General features: G+C 53.6%; 1 protein-coding gene and 1 long non-coding RNA gene across 3 annotated transcripts in view; both read left to right on the forward strand.

The window, feature by feature from the left end:
- Window positions 1-12,610, forward strand: part of MAN1C1 (mannosidase alpha class 1C member 1) — a 140,550-nt gene extending 127,940 nt beyond the window's left edge. For both annotated transcript variants that reach the window (XM_011284525.4, XM_011284526.4), the window contains exons 8-12: window positions 1,120-1,235; window positions 6,596-6,815; window positions 9,341-9,513; window positions 10,807-10,922; window positions 11,831-12,610. In XM_011284525.4, the coding sequence (XP_011282827.2) occupies window positions 1,120-1,235; window positions 6,596-6,815; window positions 9,341-9,513; window positions 10,807-10,922; window positions 11,831-11,957 (752 nt within the window). In that variant the 3' untranslated portion in view covers window positions 11,958-12,610. The remainder of the gene's footprint in view (window positions 1-1,119; window positions 1,236-6,595; window positions 6,816-9,340; window positions 9,514-10,806; window positions 10,923-11,830) is intronic.
- A 1,984-nt stretch (window positions 12,611-14,594) lies between these two features.
- Window positions 14,595-17,477, forward strand: LOC123379521. Its single transcript, XR_006584044.1, has 2 exons — window positions 14,595-16,511; window positions 17,087-17,477. It is a non-coding gene; the product is annotated as an uncharacterized LOC123379521 (long non-coding RNA).
- Window positions 17,478-23,631: the final 6,154 nt, after the last annotated feature.

The raw sequence follows: 23,631 nt of genomic DNA on the forward strand, positions 1-23,631 counted from the left end.
GTCCCCCCTATTTTCCTTCCTCTCTTTTTCTGCTTAAATGAATCTTAACAGGGAATTGAAGTTTCCTCTTTGTTTCTCTATTAAATGCCTTTCTGTTTCCCTGTTGTTAATTTTTAAAGCATGTGATCGAAGTGATTTCTGTGTCTTGCCGCTCGGGTTAAGCGCTCACGGTTGACCCGTCTTTCTCCCGGGACAGCCCTGAGCGGAGTCACCTCCTCATTCAGCCACAGCCTCACGGTCCTGCTCTGTGGCCAACTCCAGGCTGATGCCACCCAGGGCAAAGAGGGGCTCTTCAAAACCCAATTCTTCCCTCCCCCTGCTCCTTGGAAACTCCATTTATCCTAACCTGCTCCATTTAAGCTTGGTTTTTTCCAAGTGGTTCTGTACTGCGACTAAATTAAGGCTCCCGTTCCTCCTTTCCATGGCCTTTTATGAACCTGCCCAGCATTAATTACCATGTTTGTCACCGGGTAATAAAAATCTCTGAACTCCCTGCCACCAGATTATCTTTTTAAAGAAATGCAACTCATTTACAGTTAATAACCAGAGGCCCTGCCATCCTCGGTCTGCTAAAGCGACATGATTTATATACCCGGGTGAGCCTGTGCACTTGCATGCCGCATGATCGTGCTCAAGGTGGCCCTGGTTCCTCGAGTCACGGTCTGTGCCTTCCTTTCTACCCCTGTCCTCTCAGGGCTCAGAGGCTGCTGATCAAACACTTGCTCCCCATCGGCACCCAGCACTGGGGGGGACCACAGAGGCCAGCGCGTGAGACTCGCCACCCAATGAGTCTCTCGGTGAGACCTGCCTGGTGGCCTCAGCAGTTAAAAATAATGTTCCCTCGGGCGCCTGGGTGGCTCAGTCGGTTGAGCGTCCAGTCCTGACCTGAGCGTCCGGCTCAGGTCATAATCACACGGTCCGTGAGTTCGAGCCCCGCGCCGGGCTCTGTGCCGACAGCTCAGAGCCTGGAGCCTGCTTCGGATTTTGTGTCTCCCTCTCTCTCTGCCCCTCCCCTGCTCATGCTCTGTCTCTCTCTCTCTCTCTCAAAAATAATAAACATCAAAAATAATTTTTTTTAATACTTTAAAAATAATGTTCCTGTCCTCTTTCCCCTCACAGACCACGTCTCGGTTGGAGGACTCGGGGACAGTTTTTATGAATATTTGATCAAATCCTGGTTGATGTCGGCCAAGACAGATGTGGAGGCTAAAGATATGTACTATGAAGCCTTGGAGGTAAGACAAGTGTCGGATTCTTCACCGGTGGTTGGTCCTTCACCACCGGGTCTGGCACAGGCCCCTAAGTGCTCACCCCCACCACCCCCACCGTGGTGTGCTAGCCAGAAGAACAAGACAGTCTCCTCCCCAGCCGGTTGCTTTGCACACCCAGTTTGTGACTCTTCTCGAACACCTTGAAATTAGGGCCATGTTAGCATCCTCGTGTTACAGATGCAAAACCCAGGCTCAAGGAGGGGAAGTCATTTGTCCAAGGCCTCACAGGAAGTGGCCGTCAGTCTGCTTCAGAAGCCGTGGCGTGTGGGCTTCAGTCAATGTGTCAGAGCCCACGGCATAGTCAGGTGGTGGCCTGGGAGCCCCCAAAAGAGGCTGCCAAAGCAAGACCCTCAGCCCTCTTCCTGGTGGAGCAGAGGTGATGTAATTAGCGTGTCCAAATGGGGAGGGGCCTCCCTCAGTGGAGCATCCAGTTCTGCTCCTTCTCTCTACGTGGATGGAAATCACGGCCCAGAGAGGGGAAGGCACTGCGCAAAGGCACACAGCACAGCGCTGGCCGAGCCGGAGCTAAAGCCAGATCTTCACAGCCAGCCCCAGTGTTTCCCCCATGGCCCCTCACCACCGCTGGTCTGGCTATAGGGTGTGAACTGGACAAGAGACGGTAGGCTGGGGTGGTGAGTGCAAGGAGGGGGACACCTCAGGATGGAAGAGGGAGTTGGTTAGCCTGCGCTATTGGAAAGGAGGTTATAGACTCCCATTGGCCCATCAATAGGTGCTTCTGAGCCCAAGTAAGGAAAAGGCCCTGGGTAGACTCCAGGCCTCGGTTTCCTCATAAAGTGAGTTGAGCAAGTCGGACTTACTCTGCTGCCGTGTTGGTCTGAGGTCTTATGTCTCCCCAACTAGACTTCTTGCTCTTCTGCCCTTCTAAGTCGGCTCTCCACACAGAAGCCAGGAGAACTGGCTCCTTCACATTTGGGATAAACTAGACTCCTCACCTTTGCCCACCTGATTTAGACCTGCCAGTCACCTTGAACTCCTTCCCCTTTGCTGTCAGGTGTGGTCCCCCGCCTCCTGCAGACACACCAGACTCAATCCCACCGTGGGGCTTTTGTATTTGCTGTTGTCTCTATGTGGAATATCATTCAAGTGGCTGTGGCCCATTTTTTGGTCAACTCCAATACCACTAGGAATTGGCCTTTTGCCACCTCTCTCTGTCACAAACCCCAGACTTACTCTCTTCTTTGCTTTCATGGGCACTGAAAATTATCATGTGCCCATATTTGTTTACTCATTCATTGTCTTCCCCAAATAGAATGTGAGCTATCAAGGAGCGAAGATCTTATCTAGTCGTTCACTGTGTCTGCCTCACTCCTAAAACAGTGCCCGGTACATAGCAAGCACACAATAACTGTTTTGTGAACAAATGAACATATGATTGCTGAAGGGATGGATGGATGGATGGATGGATGGATGGATGGATGGATGGACGGACAGATGAGTGAATGGGTGGATCAGTGGGTGGGTGGAAGGATGGGTGGATGGATGGAGGGAGGGATGGGTGGATGTGTGGGTGGAAGGATGGATAGGTGGGTGAATGGGTAGATAGGCAGGTGGAAGGATGGATGGGTGAGTGGATATAGTGGATGAATGGGTATGAACAGTTGGACAGATGGATGAGTGATCTCTAACTACCCTCTGATTGCATGAGTCTGACCAGAAACAGTAGTGCTTAAAGGAAGTGCATTGAAACAGGCCTCCACAGCCATGGACCTTTTAAACTGTGGGCTTGGTGAGGAGTTTTCCCCGCCCAGCTCCCCAGCACCAAGACCTTGGTCATGAAGCAGCTACTGGGACTGCAGTCCCATCTCAGTCTGAGTCTCAGCCCCAGATTCAGCTCCAGCTGAGCTTAGACCACAGCCAGTGTCTCCTATCTGAGGATCTGTGTTCAGCCTGCGCAGGAGATGCTGCCTGGAAAGGCCTTTCTACATTTCTGTCATTCCTTGCAGGGTAAACATGAAGTTAGTGAACAGCCTGGTTCCCTGCCCTCAGGGCACACTGTAGTTGAGGCTTCAAGGGAAGAAATGGTCATGAATTATTTAAGCAAACGGGAGCTTTATGGAAAGCACTTGATTGAACAGGAGAGAACTTGGCTCTGCTCCCTGAATTTGATATCCCTAGTGAAGAGCCTGGAGTATCTCTGACCCTGGGTAAAGACTGGGCCTCTGGCAAGTTTGGGGCTTTGAAGAATATTCTGGTAGTTCTCAACCTTGTCCACACGTTAAAAATCACCAGGGGAGCTATAAAATCCCATTGCTCAGGTGCACCCTGGCAAGGTACATCAGAACCTCTGGGCTGAGGCCCAGGAAACAGCCTTGAAAGCTGCCTGGGGGCAGGGGGCGGGACGGGGTGGGGTGGGGGGGTTTCCAGTGTATAAGTTAGAACAATGTCCGGCACAGGCGGGTGTGGACGATTCAGACACGCAGACTGGGCACACCCCTGGAGGGTCCCAGGAGGAGAGGAGGAGCGAAAAGAAGGACATGGAGAGTATCTGTCACTGTGGCCTCCTCCAGGCAGGTGCAGTGACTGCCTTGTCTTATTTAACCCCATTTTACAGACGAGAAACTGAGGCTCAGAAAGGCCCGAGGTCACACAGCAGCCAGTGTCAAAGCCAGGGTGCAAACACTGACTCCAGATAGAGTGCTCCTGCCAACCACAAAGGAGCCTGGCTTGTCTGAAGTCCCTCTCGGGAATGTACAGATGGGGTCCCCTCCAGGAGGGCCAAAGGAAGCAGAGGCTTTGCATAACCTCACAGCCATCCCAGGAATTATTCCCAGTTTACGAATGAGGAGAAGGAGTCTTCAGAAAAGTGAAATAAATTTGCCCAGAATCACCCAATTCTCAAATTGCAGAGCTGGGATTCCAACCCAGGCCTCTGTATCCCGCTCGGCTCTGCTCTGTCTCCTGCTATGATTGAAGCCTAACCAGTCAGTTGGCAGCCTGTGTTGTCTCGTGTTTGGCTTAGGGTTTTAGAAAGCCTTGATTTTTAATCTCTGCACCTATCTGCTTGTCTCAGTAGTGTCCTCACAGAGAGACTGGTCTGTCATTTCGTCTTTACCGCAATTACTTAGCCTGGCATTAACCCAGAATGGAAATAACCCACGGGAGTCAGTCTGGAAGGGGCAGTTTTTGCACTGCGGTTGAGGCTTCATGGGATCGCCCCCAGATGTCTGTGTTCTCCCCCAAGTGTCGACAGTGGGTAACTGAACCAGATTTCTGCAGCCTGGGTTAGCCTGCCACCCCTCCTCCACACCCGCGTGGACCCAGCTCTACCCAGGAGCCAGGGCCCAGCCCAGAGCAGACCCAGCCCAGTAGTGAGCGGCTCCCCAGGCGCCCCCCTCAGTGCTCCTCCCCACGTGGCACAGGTGCCCTGGGCACGTCGCGTCATCAGAGCCTCCCCATCTGCTATTCAGTGAGGGTCCTGCAGCCAGACTCCAGCCGGGACCTTGCAGGAGCAGGAAAAGAAACAAACCGATCCAAGAGCCAAGGTGTTGGAGTGCCTTCTGTATGTCAGGAGGTTGGTGGTGGCGGCTTCTGCTCTCATGCAGCCCTCAGAGTCCCGGGAGAGAGACAGACATGCCACAGACACACACACAGATACGGACGCACAAAGTGGGGACGGCACCACGTAGAAAGGGGACAGGGGAAGAGCGGACCGGGGCAGCCGGGGTTTGGGCCAGGGCGCCGTCTCCAGGGAAGCACATCGTGGAGGATGCCCAGAGACAAGCCGGAGTGGCGCAGTTGGGGTGGAGCATGTTTCTTGTAAAATGCCGACCACAAATCCTAATTCGTGCCTGTATTTGATTTTGTGGGGAAGTCTCTGACTAGCAGGTGAGCCCCACCACCCCCCCCCCCAGGCAGGGCCCAGGCTGCATGTCTTCAGGGGCTATATACCCTGCTGGAACCGCTGCTGGCCCCAAGGAGGCACTCACGGAATACACTCGAATACTGGATGGAAGGAGAGGGTGGGAATGAAAAGAGGCTGGGGGTGGGGGGCGGGCTGGAGAGGAGCTGGAACAGCCCACGGGCACTGAGGACTCTCACTGCACCAGGAAGTATGCTGAGGGCTGCACACACATGTCACCCGGTCCTCACAACCCTATGAGGTGGTTTATGGTCATCTCCCCATTTCATACGCTCGGAGATCGAGGCACTCGGAGAGCACATAGAACCTGCCCAGTGTCACACAGCTTGGAACTGATGGAGGTGGCATTTGAACCCAAGGAATCTGCTTCTAGGAGCCATGTCTGTGGCATCAGGTTAAACTGGTGCATTATTTACAGAGAGCAGAGACCCCCAGAGAACATATTAGAGGGGCAAGAATGCAGGAAGAGGTCTGGCCAGAGCCCCGGAGGCCTAGCCCTGGACTAGGACCCACAGGCACTGCCATTACCTCTGACTCCTGGGCTCCCAGGGAGTAACGGCAGGGAGTGAGGGGTACAACGGCCTGACACCCACACCCTCCAACCTCCCGGGAGTCTTTACCAGAAGGAGTGGCCATCAGGTAGAGGAAGAGCGGTCTGGGCGTCTGGTCCTTGGCTGAATCCTGGCGTGGCTGGGACCTGGGACAAGCCACTCAACCCCTTTGTCTGTAGAGGGCACTGCAGCCATGTGCCTGGCTCGTCGTGGGCATTAAATGAGAAGGTGTGTGATAAGGGCTTGTAGAGAGAAGCTCTTAACTTTCTGTGGGTCCTTTTTAAGACTCAGATAAAATATCTAGACCCTCTTCCCATGAAAATGCACGTACACAAAAGTGTCACACACAATTTGACGGGCCTTCTGGACCCCCTGGAGCCCACCTACAGGCCAGCTGGGCTTCAGGTTAAGACTCCCTAACAGAGAATACAGTGGAGGATGGATAGGAATTTTTAAAGATTTTTTAAAAGATCTTTGTGCACAGAAGATTTAAAAGTCTACATAAGAGGGGCACCTGGCTGGCTCAGTCGGTAGAACATGCAACTCTTGATCTCGGGGTCATGAGTTCAAGCCCCACGTTGGATGCAGAGATCACCTAAAAGTAATTTTTTTTTTTTAAGTCTAAATGAGAGACTCACCCTAGGGAGCTGCCTCGTGTGCAAGACCCCCGCAGGCACCAGGCTTCAGCCAGGCGAGTGGTAGAAGGTGCCACTGGCCCCATCAGGGACCACCACCAGCCAAGGTCAAGGGCCTCCTTTGCCTGGGATGGAGGGCCCAGCAGAGCTGCGTTCACTGCTGTCTGCAAAATGTTCATTTTCCGTCCTCTCCCCCTCCCTTCTCTGTCCCGCCCCCCCATGCCCCTTCCCCCTGCCCAACTCCCACCTTGCTCCCAGGCAATAGAGACCCACCTGCTGAATGTCTCTCCTGGGGGGCTGACCTACATTGCCGAGTGGCGAGGGGGGATTCTGGACCACAAGATGGGGCACCTGGCCTGTTTCTCCGGGGGCATGATCGCCCTCGGCGCTGAGGATGCCAAGGAAGAAAAGAGGGCCCGCTACCGAGAGCTCGCAGCCCAGATCACCAAGACGTGCCACGAATCGTACGCCCGCTCAGGTAACCATGCGAGGGGAAAGGCAGCAGGAGAGACTGAGGCTAGACACGAGGGAGAACTAGACAAGCCAGCGGAGCGACAGTGAGTGAAGGGAACACAGTTTCCCCTTGGAAGTTACATAGAATTTGTACGAGGGACGTGCTGTCTGAGCACTGAGATTGTACCCGCAGTTCAAAGGAAAATAGGGGTGATGTATCGAGCACCTGGCCAAGGATTGTTCCACATCATGGCCAAACCTCACAACACAGATATGCTGAGGCCCAGAGAAGACTTGGCCGAGGGGCACAGAGCGGAAGGTCCTCCAGGCTCCCTGAGCCTAGAGACTCCCTTCTCCCTGAACCCTTACCCCTGAATGTACCTCTCTTTTTCCTCCCCACCACCCCTCCATTTAGGGGGTCTTACCGCCCCTGGCACCACCCTGTTTATGACCCTCTTTGTTCCCAGATCACCGGGAAGCTTGAGAGCTCCTTGACCATCCCCCCCCCCCCAACACTCCACGCAGAATTGTCAAATGCTAGAATCAGAAGTCACTTTAGAGAACATGAACCCAACTCCCTGTTTTACACATGGGGAAACTGAGTCAGCCCAAAGTGGGGAAGTGACTTCACCAAAGTCACCCTGCGTGTCAGTAGCTAAGCCGGGGCTAGAACCCAGGTCTTCTGATGCCCAGCTCCTTCTTATGTGCTGCCTCTCTAGTGCCCCTCAGAAAAATCCCTCCTCCAGGGCCCTGAGAGGTGCCCACTGCCCTGAACTTAATCCCAGGCTTGGTTGGAGGAGAGGACCTAAGATTTGCCATAAATATTCGTGGCTCAAGTGCTGCTCTGCCACTCACCAGCTGGGTGGCCTCTATTTTCCTTCCTGCTCAATGGAAACAATAACAGAGGTCTCCCAGGGTGAGGTAGAGGGTCCCATAGAGAGCACATTGCCAGCCGCCTTCAGCCACAGCACGGAGGGGTTTATGAGCCTGACATGTGTCCTTGACCCCTCCAGTTGAGTCCAGATCTCCGGGAGCTGTTTTCATGAAGCCAGTGATTTGCAGTGGGTCCTTACAACGGGTCTGCAATTTCATTCAAAGAGCCAGGACCATAAACAAATGGGAAATCTCAGGAATAATAAAAAGCTCGCTGTTTGTCTGGGACAATCAGCCCAGACCATAAAAGACATGCGCTTAATAGAGCATGCTGTTCCAGCCAGCCCGCTTGTCCACGGACGACCACGGCGGTCGCTCCTGCCCTCACCCCATTAGCCGCTTGGCAGAATGACCGTGTGCTGATGGTCAAGAGCAGCTGTAGCATTTGAGCAATCGAAGGGGCCAGGGTCTGGGGGGGGTCCCGTTTCCGTGAAGCCTTCCATGGGAGAGTAGGATGTCCTGCAAAGCTCCAGTCGTCTCTTGAGGAGAAACAACCCAGGGCCTCTCAGGGTCCTGACCCAATGGGAAGAAGGAAGGGGACACCTGAGGACCAGAGCTGGGCACTCCGCTGACCCAGATGTGATGTACAGGTGTTAAAGGAAGGAGGCCTAGAGTCTCAGACCCAGAAGGAAAAGAGAGAGAGCACAGTCCAGGGAAAGGGCATCAGACAGATCGAGGGTCACATCCCAGCTCAGTCACAGCTCGCTGTGGTACCTTGGACAAATTACTTAGCCTCTCTGACCCTCAGTTTCCATGTGCCTGGGAGAGGGACAATAACATCTACCTTAGCAAAGAAAACCATTTTTTAAGGATTGAAATAATGTATGGAAAGCACCCAGCACAGCCCTTGAAATCATAGGTGGTGACTGTAGTTGTGGTTATAATTATGGTGCTCCAGAAAACAGGCACAGCACCAAATTGTCCAAAAACAAGCCAAACAATGATAACAAAATGAAACTCAGAACTCATCAGGCCCTCTTTATCTAACTGCCTCTGCCTGAGTATGTGCCTCTGTGCAGTCCCCCCCCCCCCCCCCCCCCCGGTCTCCACCTCGGCATTTTCCCAGCCTGTCAGCTCTGGAAGGCTGGTTCTGGGAGGTGTGAAATAGAGGTGCCCTAAGAAAGGGGTGTGTGGAGAAGCATCACTGCATATCAGCATGTTAAAGGATCTGATAAGTCCTGCAGACGGGAGACTCTTTCACTTTATCTGACCCACTCTTCCTTAAATGTATTTAAACCTGAAATCCTTTCTTGGCTGAGCTCCGGTTCACATCTTGCAGAGCTAACATCTCAAAATACACAGCTGGGGAACATCGCCCAAACCTTTGTCTCCCCCGACTGCTAGATAGTTCATTTGGACTCTCAGATTCTAAAACTGCAAAATGTTCGAGGCCTCAAGGGTCTTGCTGTGGCCAACCTAGGCCAAGAGGGAAGCTGTGCGTTTGCCAGGCTCAGCTCTGGCTGGCGGTATAGGCAGGGCCCAGCCGGTATCAGTCCATCACCAGCCCTCCCCCTGCCACTGCTTCCAGGCCACTGAGCTCTCTCCTGGGGCAGCCAGGTCCTGAAAAGTAGGAGGTGGGAGGTCTGACCTAGACCCTCTGGTTGGTCATCCCCACAGATACCAAACTGGGGCCGGAGGCCTTCTGGTTTAACTCCGGCAGAGAGGCCGTGGCCACACAGCTGAGCGAGAGCTACTACATCCTGCGGCCTGAGGTGGTGGAGAGTTACATGTACCTGTGGCGACAGACCCACGACCCCATCTACAGGGAGTGGGGCTGGGAAGTGGTGACGGTGAGTGGGCTGGTTGGGGGGAGGGGGGACTGGGTGACAGGTGCCCTGAGAATTCAACCAGGGTCCAAAACACCCTAGGACAGGCTTTGAGAAGAGGGTCAGACCAGGCTGACATCCGGCCGAGGTTCTGAATGCAAAGGGTCAAGGTGAGGTTGCACAGCTAAGTGTCCCCAGCTGGGCAGAAGCAGGCAGAGAAACGAGTGCCCACAGCCTTTGGGGTCTGGACTCTAGGACCAGCAAACTTAAGAGGGCCAAAGGCAGGGCAGCAGCCAGAGGGGCCCAGAGCGCATAGGGTCACTGCTCTCTGACCTTGAAGCCTGAGCAGATGGCTTTAGATTTCTCCTGTCAAGCAGGAATCGGCTGCCAAGCCAGCAGATCACCTCCCTGCTCTGCCCAGAGCCAGCCCAGCCCTGGGCAGCCCCTACCTTTCTCTGGGCTCTGCTCCCCACCGCCCATGTCTCCTCCACCCGCCCTCTTGTCCCCAACTACCTGGCAGGAAACCTCATGCCCTTCTCTGGGGTAGAGCCAAAGGCAGGTATGGGGAGTCCAGAAGATGTCTCTTGATGGATGCTAAGCCTTCTCTGTGCCCCCCTCTTCCCAACTTCTCCTAGGGCCCACGGCTCTGAGGCACAGGCTGTCCTAGGGAGAGCCACACCCAGAGCTTAGACTTGGGCAGGGCACGAGGGCATACTCAGGTTCACTGACATGGTTCATTGGCCAGAAACCCCCTGTTTCCCTGAAGGCCCTGGTTCTTGACCAGTAAAAGTCAAGTGTTTTGTGCTCCTGAGCCCAGCCCACAGACCCCTCTGTGGGTAAAAATTGCATTTATTAAAAAAAAAAAAAAAAAAAAAAAAAAGCCGTCAGCCCATGGCCCACCCACCAGTGGAACAGGGACCACATCTGCACAGGGAGTTCCCTGGGGTGTGCCGAGTCCCGTCCCCACATCCCGGCCCTCCACTGCCTTCCTCTGTGGGTGAGTCTGTTGGACCAGCCTATCCCCTGGAGGGCCAAGAGAACATGCCCCGAGTTCAGACCCAGAGCAAAGCTCGAGCAAGCAGTCTGTTGGGACAGAGTGCTCAGCGGTGGGCCCAGGGTGTGTGTCCCCACCAGCCTGGCAGCAGGTCAGCTGAGCCCTGAGCAAACCATTCGGCCTTCTGCTTCCGCAAATGCCAGCAGCCCCTAGCCAAGTGGTCAGGGGCCTGCCCATCCATGAACTGGGCAGGCACGAGAACTGGGCAGGGGCCTCTCCTCTCCCCTCCCCCCGCCCCCCAAAGCTGCCTCCCTTCTCCTCAGGCCCTGGAGAAATACTGTCGAACAGAAGCCGGTTTCTCCGGGATCCAAGACGTGTACAGCAGCATTCCCAACCACGACAACAAACAGCAGACCTTCTTTCTAGCGGAGACACTAAAGTGAGTTGGGGCCCGGCCGGTGTTCTTGCCAGAGGAAACTGGGCTTTCCTAGGGTTGAAGGGCGGGGGTGGGCGAGGGATGGGGTCAGCAGTCCCTCCCTTCACCAACGGTCAGGTTCTGCCATCACAGGGGGGCCCAAGAGGGGCTGGAGGGGCGGGGAAGGGGGGCGCTGGGCTCTCCGGGTCACACCCCCAGGGTGTGCCTCTGGCCAGGCCCGGGCGGGACTCCATCCCCTAAGTGTTAGCCGTGTGGTAAGTTAACTCCTTTAACTAGTCTCCTTGGGTTACTTAGTTCTCTGAAACTACGTCCTCTTCTGTAAAATGGGGAGAATGACAGTGATGGGGGTCACTGCTGCGAACCTTCCCTGTGCAGTTTTGCTGCTGCCCCGGCCCCTCGCTTTCTTGGGGTGGAAGTCCTCGATGTTGCCCAAAGCATCCCCCTTGTGCTCAACTCTCTGAAATGGATTAGAATGGTCTGTTCTGCCACCAGAACGGCACATCAGGGAGCAGCCTACGAGTTTGGACGGGTGCAGTACTCAGGCCACCGTGAAACGAAAGAAGACTCTAGACCTTAAGCGGTCCTAGCAGGCTTCTCACATAGGGTCCTCATCCAAGTGGGGAAGAACCCGGGTGAAGCCGGATGGGTATGAGTTAAACAGAGTGAGGGCAGGGGCGAGCCAGCATTCAACCAGGTGGGACCGCCCCAAGTCTCAGTGCCTTCCTTGGGATCCACAGCTCCTTCCCTGGGACCAGCCCTCCTAGTGGATTTGGGATCTCAGACCTCCCTGCACCCTTAGCCACAGGCCCATCGTCGCAGTGGCCTCTGAGATTTGTTCCCAGCAGGGGGGCCTGTTCCCCAAAGCGCTGACGGGCCGTGTTTTGCTTCCCTCCCGGCCCCCCGGGGCGCAGGTATCTCTATCTTCTGTTCTCTGAAGACGATGTGCTCTCCCTGGAAGACTGGGTGTTCAACACGGAGGCCCACCCCCTCCCCGTGAACCACTCGGACAGCCCCGGCAGGGGCGGGGGCCAACTCTGACCCCACCTCCCTGCCGCTCCCGGGGCCCGGAGGGTCGCCTTGCCTTTTCAGGACTTGGGACTGTTCTCAAAGGGATTGGGAACGTAGGCCCCATTCTGGGCAGACCCAGGGCACAGGTGTCGGACCAGCAACTTCCTTTCCTCTGTGAGGAGACAGGACTTGGAGACGCAGCAAATGTCGCACCAGGCCCAGACTTTCCTTCCTATGGAGAATTTCTATGAAACCCACTCACTTGCCATCCCAGGGCCCAATGACTGGAGGTCTGCCTATTGTCGCCATGTATTTGGGTCACTTCCGTTCATGTGGGGAGGGTTTTTTTTTCATTTGTTTTGCTTGATTTTGCCTTTTCTCTGCAGTTGTGTTTTATCACAAATTATATGCTTTCAAAATCATGTGCTTTCACACGCAGTATCGTCTTGATGAACTAAACCTTAAAGTGTTTGCAGACACAAACCTTGACCCTGTTTTCTATATTTTAAATGCCTTTTGCCCAACATGTACGATACGTTCAACTATGTGGCATTTACCTTATAATTTGAGGAGGCGCTGCCTTTTGATTTGGGCCTAAATGTTAACGAATCACTAGTGCTATTTTCATTATTGTAATGGAAAAATCTGTAAACTTACAATAAAAGAGTTTATTGAATAAGAAATACGATTGGGTTCATTGCACATCAGTGACTCTTGGGAAAACCATTGCCATGCTATCAGAAAAAAATAACCAGCAGTTGATTTAACGTGCAATTTAGTAAAGACTTCTATTGCCTTTCCTTAACTCGGTCTTAAAAATTCCGGAAGGGTGAAGCCAATCCTTTAAATGGAGTTGGATGTTTATACTTAGGTCAAAGCTTGGAAGAGGCCCAGAGAGGGCCAGCAACTTGCCTGAAGTCCTACAGCCAGTAGAGGCAGAGGGGTGAGCCCAGCCCCTCTTACACTCCCCTCCCACCCCCAGTTATGTGTTCATCTGCTCTCGTTCAGTAGATACATGGTGAGTGCCCGTAGGGGACCAGACACTGGGCTGGACACCAAGGACACAGCCATAAGTGAAACAGTCCTAAGTTCTGTCCTCAGGGAGCGAACGGTCAAGGAGGGGGAAAGACAGACCGGGAAGTAAACTGACAGGTAAGTAACATGACTGCAAGTTGTATAAAATGCTACAAAGGAGTCACGTGGGGCCGGGGTACTAATGGCCAGGACCGATCTGCGGGCATGACTTTCAAGGCCTAGAAGATAAGGAGCAGCCGGACGGGCACCCCACGATCCCACTCTCCCCAGTGACGTCACCTGCCTCCCCCGCGGGGAGGCCTAGAACCTTGAAGCATTATGCAGAGCAAGGCGTCCAGGCAGGGGTGAAGGGAGAGCTCTCCCTCCGCTTGGCAGCTTGTCCACACAGCTGACCTCACAGGATAATTCTAAGCCCTGCCACACGCTCAGTCACTTCATTCTGGCTACTTGAGTAGCCCCAGGACGCCTGGCTGGCTCCGTCAGAAGAGCATGTGGTCTTGATCTCGGGGTCGTGAGTTCAAGCCCCATGTTGGGTGCGGAGATTAATAAACTTGAGTAGGCCCTGGGGTGTTGGAGCCCTGGGCCAAGTCACCCGCCTTTAAGTCCCCACTATGAGAGCCTGGGCAGGTCACCTCACCTCTCCAGGCCCTCTTCTGTCAAACAGAGAGGAACCTCTATCTCCCAAGGTCGCTGTGACAATGAGTGGGATCCACAGGTGCCCTGGAAAAGTGGGCAGGGCTTTTCTTTGTCCTGGGGACGCAGATGCCTCCTGCATCTTCGTAAGCAGTAGTCAGAGCTCTGGGTGAGCAGTCCCCATGGCAGGGACCCTGGAGTTTTGTGACTAAGTCCCTCCCTGAACCCAGGAAATCACTTCACTTTAGACAGGCATCAAGAAAGTGTGACTCTGGCGACCCGCCTGTGTCCACTTTTTTTAAAAAGCAAAACGGGGGCGCCCGGGTGGCTCATTCGGTTAAGTGTCTGACTCTTGATTTCGGCTCAGGTCACCATCTCACGGTTCGTGGGATTGAGCCCTGCGTCGAGCTCTCTGCTGACAGCGCAGAACCTGTTTGAGGTTCTCTCTCTCCCTCTCTCTCTCTCTCTCTCTCTGCCTCCCCTCTGCTCGCATGCTCACTCTCTTTCTCTCAAAAATAAACATTTCATAAACTTGAAAAAATAAATAAGGCAAAACAGAAAAACCCACTGCCAAGCATTGTGGAAAGGTTAGGGGTATCTTTATGCTGAGCAGAAAGAAAAGCCACATACAAACCATCCTACCCTTTGGAATGAAGACCATTATATTTTCTTCTAGATCTTTTTTCTGTGAATGTACAGAATATATTTTGCAAACATGGAATCACACCATGTCTACTGTTTTACTATAATCTGCTTTTGTTCTTAACTATATGCTGTGAAGTTCTTTCCATGTCGACAAATACTTACTACCGCACCTGGTTGTAGAATGTTCCATTGTGTACTCTATCGTGCTTTCTGGATCCAAGCCTCTGTGGCTGGGCATTTGGGTTTGTGACAGTTTGGGCCCTCAGTTACAAATAATAGAAACCAACTCTGTCTAACTTAAGCCAGCAAAACAAAACGAACAAACAAAAAAAAAAAAAAAAGAAAAAGAAAAAAACACGTATTGAAATGCCCTGGGGTGACTCATGGGCTCTCAAGAGAGGCAACAGTCAGACCACAAGAAGGACTAGGAAGAGGAAGTGGCCAGGGACGGGATCTAGGCTGGAAGAACCAAGGGGGCAGTCTCCCCAGCACCTCTGTCAGGCCGGGTGACTCCAAATGGGTCCGGATCCTACCGGCTCCCCTCAAGGAAGTAGGCTTCCAATTGGCCTAACTTGGGTCATGTGCTCCCCAGCCAGGTGCATCTTGAATGACAGGCAAGGACCCCATGCGATAGGGGATGGGCTGGTCCCTGGAGAAAAAAAGGAGGTTTGCTACCAAAATAACGAAGCCACCTGCTGGTGGGGCAGAAACCGCAGGACTGTTCACAGGTTTTGCTTTGATTTTTTTCAGTATTAGAAAGAGAGTTAGGAAAGCCTACTTGGCTATTCCTCTTCTTCCCTCTCCTCCGGCCCCTTAGAGCCAACTCCTGGAATGTCTCTCGGTGGCAAAGTCACTTGGCGGTTCCCCAAGGCCCCATTCCCTCCCCCCCCCCCCCCCCGTTGGGCTCATGTTGCTGTCCCTGTCTCCTGCCACCTGCGTTCTTGTCTTCTTGCATCATGGCTGGGAGCAAGCTGTAAAAATGAGCATTTTAAAATTCATCCTCCAGGAGGGCCCTTGCAGGTGGAGAAATATCACCCGTTTGGCAACTTAACGCCATTCCGGGGATAAAAATAAGTAAGACCCAAGGTAGGCTGCGAGGAGAGAGACATTAAGGGATGAGTCATCTTCATCGAAGGAGGAGCCACAGAAGCCCGGTTCTGGAACCACTCCCGGGGGCAGACCCTCCTTTCCTGGCAAGGGTCCGCGTGCTCCCGGCCTCTTTTGCAGCCTCGTCTGATGGAACCACCTTTTGCACCTGTTTTCTTCACAGATGGGCTTGATGCTGGTTCCTGTCCGGAAAACTTCATTAGCACCTGGCTCCAGGCACTGAGGTCTGCAGAGCACCGCACTGCTGAGAAGCGGGACATTTCCTCCTCCAGATGCTTCCTTTTAGATGACTGCATCTGTTTAGACGCTTTGTGCATCCCGTTGTGTCTTTGGCGATTTGCAAAGTTCAAAAACCAAATGCACTGGAAAGAAAAGCAGAAACAGAAAATCCAATTTAAAGGCGGCAAAGCAAAAAGAGAAAATCCGATTTAAAGGCGGTATCCTTGAGACCCACAATGTGAATCTCAGCTCTGTCCCCTCTGCTTTGGGGAGGGGACCGAAGGGGAGATGGGGAGGAGCCAGCTCCTCCCTGCTACCCCACTGGGGCTCTGTCCTTGGAAATATGCTCGTTGATTATGTAGCACAGAGACGCTCAGCCCTCTGTGACTAAAGCTTAATCACATGGTAATGGGGGGGGGGGCTGATGCTGGTTTTTTTGTATCTAAAAATATCTGGTTGGTTCCCTATACTTGGAACAATATTTTGATCCTGCTCCTCCTGTCTCTTAAGACAGAGCTTTTTAAACTTGAATGTGCACCTGAATCACCTGGGGATCTTGTTAAAATGCAGATTCATATTCAGCGGCTCAGGCGCGGAGCCCAAGATACCGCGCTTCTAACAAGGCCCCAGGAGATGCTGTCCTGAGACCACACCGAGTAGCAAGGTCTCCCCTAATGGCCTCTCTTCCGGTTTCTGCCCTTTATCTGCATCCATGGAGTTGTCACCTCTCCAGAGTAGAGGGGCTCAGGTGTTGGGATGGCTTCGAGAGGTACCTTGGCTACAGAGGAAGCTATCACCTGCATCAGTGGCTCCCCGCCCCCTCCAGGACGGGTCTGGACAACACCAGAGCCGGCTTGCTTGTGGCTTAGGACAATGCCGTCCAGTAGAACTTGCTACGATGTTGGAAATCTTCCAGATCTGTGCTGTCCAACAGGGTGGCCACAGGTGGGTATTGAGCACTTAAAATGGGCCAAGTGCAACCGAGGAGCTGAGATTTTCAATTGTATTTCATTTTATTTTATTTTTTAATGTTTATTTCTTTTTGAGAGAGAGAGAGACAGAGTGTGAGCAGGGGAGGGGCAGAGAGAGAGGGAGACAGAAGATCCAAAACAGGCTCTGTGCCGACAGCAGACAGCCTGACACGGGGCTCGAACTCACGAACCGTGAGATCAAGACCTGAGCTGAGGTCACTTCACCGACTGAGCCACCCAGGTGCCTCCAGTTTGTATTTCATTTTAACTAAAGTTAAGTAGCCATTTGTAGTACTGAGCGCCATTTTGAACAGTGCAGTCCTAGAACTTAGAAAGCCAGTCCTCTGTTCACTGACTCCCTGCCCCACTGGACCCTCCACCACCTGCATCATTACAAAAATAGTCTTAGCACAAAAGATATTGTTTGGGGAGTTGAGGGTTCCCTTGAACATACTTGGTTATTTTTATATTCATTCCGGCCTGTTTTCTACAAGAGCCTCTGTTTCTTGTTTTGTTCTGTTTTGTTCTCACCCACTGGTGTATCTGCAGATCCGTGTACATTAGATCAAGTTGAAGATAAGCAAGGCAGAACGGGAGAGGGCGAGCAGAGACGGAAACAGAGGACCTGGGTTCAGCTGTACCCTGCCCTTTCCCTGGGCTGTATGACCTTGGGCAAGCCCCTTAACTCTCTGAGCCTCCGCCTGCCTCTATCGAAAGGGAGGGTGATTACGAGGGTTAATCGAGCTCCCCAGCGTAGTAACTCAATACATAGAGTGACGATCGTTGCCGCTATTATGTGAAGGCTCTCTGTAAACTAGAAAACGCTGCTGTCAAAAATTCTCCTTTTTAAACAAAATGCTCTGAAACTTGGAGGGAACTGCATCAACCAGGCCCAGGAGACAAACCAAAATCTCAAAGCAATAAATCTGAACATTTTCCACTTTCGCATTGAGCAAGCGTTTTGCCGTTAGCCCTGAAGTACGAAATTAGGAAACTGGGAGAAAGATCCAAGGGCTTCCAGGAGCCGGCCTGATGGTGGGGGTGCTCAGGCAGGGGCCGAGGGCTGAGGGAAGACGCTGGGAGCTTGCCCAGAATCTGGCAGAGGCCCTCGGCTTCAGAGGCGAGGCTGGGGTCCTCTTCGCCTTTCCTCTTCAGGACACCCCTGACCAATCCTTCCTACCGTGTGGGGAGGGGGGCACGGCAGGCAGAGACCCACAGAGCGGGAACCTGAGGTGCGGGGAGGCCTGCCTGGGTCCCACAGCTGTCCCTGGCCTCTGGGCACCCCTACAGACACCCACAGTGCTCTCCCTGCCACGCCCACGCCCTGCGTCTCCCTTCCTCTCTCAAATGACCCCAAATCTAGGGTGGCCCTCGCCCTGCTCTTGCCATTTGCTCGTGACAGTTTAGCTGCCAAACCTGTTGTTCCAGCACGTTCATTCCCAATGCCCCCTTTGCTCTCAAAAGTGTCCCAATTTGAACAACAAATGATGTGGCTTCCCTGGTGTAAGTGAAAAGAACGATGACTGAGATCTGTCTCCCGGAAGCCTTTGGTGCTTCAGGGAATGGTAAAACCCAACCCGGAAAAGCATTCAAGTAGCCCAGAGATTCTTTCCTTTGGAAACCGATCTGGAACTGCGCAAGATCTCACAGCCTCCACACGTTTCCATCCCTGTGCCTCTCGCCCGGATTGTCCTCCACCCCCCAGGTATGCCTACTAAACTCCTCTTCATTCCTCAAGGCTGCCCTTGAGGCCACCTCCTCCAGGAAGCCTTCCTGGACCCCTTCCTGCCCTTCCCTTGAAACAGGCTTAAAACCTCCTTGTCCTGGGCCCCCACCATACTTGGGGCAGACCAGGTTTGCATGAGCCTCTCCCCGGTAGATCCCAGGGACCTTATCCTCGCCTTTGGAACCCCAACACGCTGTAGGCAGCAACAAATGTTCGTGTTGATGGTTTAGGGATTAATCACCCACCTGCCTCCCACAAATTCCAGCTGACTGAGAATGGGGTGGGGGGTGATGATGAGCTGTCTGGGCTGTGGGCTGACTGTAGATTCCAGAAAGTGTGTGGGAAGGGAGAACGGGGGCTCTTCCCACCTTGGGACAGGAAGGGCCCAGAAAGGTGGAGTATGAGCTCATAGGCCCAGTGGCCCTCTGGGCAGGGCGGTGACCCCTTCCCCTAGGTAAAGTGATGAGACTGCCGGGGTTCACCCAGTTCACCCCTCATCCCATGGAGACAGAGGGGAGTCAGGCCATTCTCCAAGTAGGGACATCCCCAGTCTAGGGGCTGAGTAGACAAAAGGCTTCTCACACACATGCGTAGGCACGTGCACATACCTCAACTTCCCTCTCCCAAGGCTTTGGATTTATTGGCCAGCCTGTAGTCTCCCTGTGGGGAGACCCCTGGACCCTCCTGCCCTGACCCGCAGGAGTCCCTCGCCCCAGTCACCAGTCCCTCAGGAGTTCTCCTGCCACCTAGGGTGGGAGGCTCTGCTCCGGCCCACAGAATGATCCAGCACTGGCCAATCAGGAGATCAGTGGTTCCCAGAGTATGGAAGCCAGGTCTGAGGCACGAGCAGCACCTGGGAGCTTGTTAGGAATTCAGGTTCTTGGGCTCCACCCCCAGACCTTCATAGGTTATGGGGTTCATGGCTGCCGCCCAGGCCACCGTTCCAGAACCCTCCAGGCTTCGTAATTCCACAAGTGACCATTAACCTTCTCTGCCGGGCGATGGGCAAGGCACTGTAACTGCAGCTGTAACACGACAGACAAGGTTTCTGCCCCCGTGGGGCTCCCAGGCCAGTGGCCGAGTGGGGCCGGGACGGATGTGTAAACATGTCAGTGAGGCGGCTGCAGACAGAGATAAATGCTTGGGAGGCCACAGGCAGGGCACATATGAGAGTGACAGAGGGACACTGGAGATGGGGAGGTCAGGTTTGCCCCCCGGGGAACGGACCTGTGTGACAGACCATTCCAGGCAGTGGAACAGAGAACGCAAAAGCTCAGAGGTAGGAGGTAGTGACACATCTGAGGAGGGGGAAGGCCGCAGGTGAACGAGGGGCACCGTCCCGTGAGTCAGAGGAAGTCGGAGGGACAGGGCTCCATCCTGTAGGGCCTCCAGGGCCGGGGCAGAGGCTGATTTGAATCCGAGCAGCAAGAAGCCAGGAAGAGGTTAAAGCAGGGCCATGAGATGACCTACTTTGTATTTTGAAAGTTTCCTCTGACTTCTGAGGGGAGAGGCCTCGGGAGGCCTCGGGATTCATCTTGCCCTTACGTCTGTCTCAGTGGAAACTATTCTCGGGTTCCTAAGCAGAAGCTTCTGAAGCCGGTGCGCCCAGGACACGGAGAGAAGCAGGGGCCTCCCGCCAAGGGGCAGCCTCTGCTGGGCCCCGGGCCCCGGGCCCCCGCCCCTCTGGAGCGCACAGGAGGCTTCAAGGCACTGGGGCTCCTCCTCTGACCTTTGTTCCTGCAGCCTCCACTCCCCTCCGTCCCCCACTCCTGTCCAGCTGTGCTTCTGGGTATTTAAGCTGCTCCCTGAGATGGCCCTTCTCCTTTGCTAGCATGTGTGGAACCAAGGCTGTTTTCCGGCTCTGGGGGCCTTCTCTTTTCTCTTCGGAATCTGCTGGATCTGTGACAGGTCGGATGCCTGGGAGTTCTGGGTCCCGAATATCATTTCCTGTCCACCTTCACCCCAACCCCATGGGTAATTCACACCAGGAGACGGCCTCCCACGCAGCGTCCTGCACAGGCCTGGATGTCTCCTGGTTGCACGCCCCACCCTTTGCCATTGTCACCTTCCCAGCCCTCGCCATAGGGCGCTGACTCCACACATTCCCCCCGGCATGAGGTTCCCCACCTACAGTCACCATGAGACCTCTACGCTTTGCCTGCCCAAGGCTCACCCAATCCCCAAGGAGGCCACCCTGACTGCTGGCACCCACTGTGGCTTTAGGGGCCCTCCCGGTGGGGCCCGAGGTTCCTGCTCCTTGGGGAAACCATCTGACCTGCGCTCTGAGGTCCTGCCTCTGTCTCTCTGTCCCCTTTCCTTTTTTTTTTTAAAAGAACTCTTTGAGCCATAGTGTAGACAGTCACATGTATAAATGTCATTAATCTTAAGCGTAAAGCTCCGGGAATGTTCACCTGTGTACACGGTCATGTAGCCTTCCCGCCATCAAGATAGAGAACATTCCAGCCCTCAGAGAGCCCCACTCCCACCCTTCCACCCCCCGCTGCTATCAATACTTGCCATCCTTAGAGCAAACTCGGCTGGTCTCTTCCACCACTGGTTGATTTCAGGCACACATAGCCTTTGAATTCCCTCTGTCTTTTTTTTTTTTTTTTTTAATGTTCATTTGTTTTTGAGAGAGAGAGAGAGAGAAAGTGTGGAGGAGGGACAGAGAGTGAGGGAGACGGAGAATCTGAAGCAGGCTCTGCGCTGTCAGCACAGAGCCAGATGCAGGGCTCGAACCCACGAACCGGGAGATCACGACCTGAGCCAAAGTCGGACGCTTAACCAACCGAGCCACCCTGTGCCCCTGAGGAAGGGTGTTTTTATAAAACGGAACAATTCTTCTGGATTTGGCATTCACTGCTCAGCTCTCCAAAACTCCCACCCAGGAAAACTCGGCTAGCACCCGCCCCAGCCCAGGGATACTCAACCCTGATGGTGCGTCAGAACCACTGGGCTGACAAGCCACTTTAGTGGCAGCCAGGCTAGACGACTCAGGGTCCCCAGGCCCATGGTGCTGAGAATAAAGCTGTCCGTGTGAACAGAGCCCTGGGGGCCTTTCTTGACCCCAGGAAATCAATCTCCCTGCTTGGACTGGACGAGAGCCTGGCCCAAGCCTAGCCAAAGGCTGTTGTGAGCCTCCCCCCCTCCCCCCGCCACCAATTAATCTATTTTCTGGCTAATTCCCGTCCTGTGCCTGTGGATCTGGCCAAAGCCACGCAGCACTCCAAGGCACGGCCACATCTGTGGCCACATACCGAGCCGTTCAGGCCGTGCAAACCAAAGGCCTCTCTCTTCTCTCTCCTCAATGATCTCATCGAGTCCTGTGACTTTAGTGTCATCGGTAGGCTGGCGACTTGCGAGGCTATGGTCCTATAAACTGCATGCACTGCCTCTCTGACACCTCCCCGTGGCACTCCACGTGGCGGCTCAGGGTCATGTCCACACGGCAGCCGGGGCCTCTCAGCCTTTCTCACCTCGGGAATGACACCGCCATCCACCTGACATGGGCTGCGTGGCCCGCCCGGCCCAGGACCCCAACGTCTTTGGGCTGGGAGACCGAACCCGCCTCCTCACTCCCTCAGTCTATTCTCTACCCAGAATCCAGAAACGTCTTAAAAAAACAAAAGCCAAAAAACTCCAGCTTTATTGGGATATGATTTATATGCCATAAAATTCACACACTTAAAGTGTACAATTTGTGTTTTTGTAAATAGGGTTGCACAACCATCACTGTAATCTAATGGCAGAAGCTTTATACTCCAGGGCGCCCGGGGGCTCTGTCGGTTAAGTATCTGACTTTGGCTCAGGTCATGATCTCGGAGTTCGTGAGCTCGAGTCCTGCATCGGGCTCTGTGCTGACAGCTCAGGGTCTGGAGCCTGCTTCGGATTCTGTGTCTCCCTCTCTCTCTGCCCCTCCCCCGCTCGTGCTCTGTCTTTCTCTCTCTCTCAGAAATAAACATTTAAAAAATAAAATAAAATACAATAAAAAAGAACATTTATGCTCCAGGGTGCTCAGGGGGCTCAGTCAGTTAAATGTCCAACTCTTGATTTCAGCTCAGGTCGTGATCTCATGGTTCATGGGATCGAGCCCCACATCGGGCTCTGTGCAGAGCCTGCTTGGGATTCTCTCTCTCCCTCTCGCTGCCCCTCTCCCGTTTGCTTGCACTCTCTCTCAAATACATAAGCATTAAAAAAAAAACCCAAGAAACCCCACAAAGAACATTTCTACTCCAAAAAGAAGCCTTGTGCCCATTAGCAGACACACACTACCCTCACTCCTTTCCCAGGCACATGCTAACCTCCCTTCTGTGTCTGTGGATTGGCCTTTCCAGACATTGCACATAAATGGAATCCTACCTTGTGTGTGCAGTCTTTGTGTCTGGCTTCTTTCTGTTAGCATAATGTTCTCGAGGTTTATCCGTGCTGTAGCACATATCAGTACTCCGTTCCTCTTTATTGCCCCAAAATATCCATTGTGTGGGTCTGCCACGTTTTGGTCATCCATTCATCAGTGGAAACTTGGGTTGTTTCTCCTTTCTGGCTGTTAGAAAGGTCTTCTTTTTTTTTTTTTTAATTTTTTTAAACGTTTATTTATTTTTGAGACAGACAGAGAGAGAGTGAGTGGAGGAGGGGCAGAGAGAGAGGGAGACACCAAATATGAAGCAGGTTCCAGGCTCTGAACTGTCAGCACAGAGCCCGACGTGGGGCTCGAACTCGCGAACTGCAAGCTCATGACCTAAAGTCAGGTGCTTAATCGACGGGGCCACCCAGACGCCCCTAGAAAGTCTTTTTTTTCCTTTTTTTTTTGTTTTTAACGTTTGTTTATTTTTGAGACAGAGAGGGACAGAGCATGAACGGGGGAGGGTCAGAGAGAGAGGGAGACACAGAATCCGAAACAGGCTCCGGGCTCTGAGCTGTCAGCACAGGGCCCGACGCGGGGCTCGAACTCACAGAGTGTGAGATCGTGACCCGGGCTGAAGTCGGACGCTCAACCGACTGAGCCACCCGGGCGCCCCTAGAAAGTCTTTTTAAAGACAAATCAGGTAACTGTACAGGAATTAAAATAAAAAGCTTAATAAAACAAAGAAAAAGAAAAAGAACTCACATGTCACCCACACCCCTCCCCCGCTTAACCCCCTGCGACGGTTTCCCATCATATCTAAACGCAGCTTGCTACTTCGGCCTGCAAGGTTCTCGGACACTCGGCCCCGCCTCTGTCACCAGCCCTTCCTGCCCTTACTCCACTGGGCCTGTTCTGCCTTCTCCAGGTTTCCTGAACACGCCAAGTTTGTTTCCCACGCAGGGGCCTCCGCGCTTGCACCCCCGCCTGGGATGCCCTTCCTTCGTGCTCCGGGAGCCGGCCTCT

This window comes from Felis catus, chromosome C1, assembly GCF_018350175.1.
Source record: "Felis catus isolate Fca126 chromosome C1, F.catus_Fca126_mat1.0, whole genome shotgun sequence".
Taxonomy (NCBI): Eukaryota; Metazoa; Chordata; class Mammalia; order Carnivora; family Felidae; genus Felis; species Felis catus.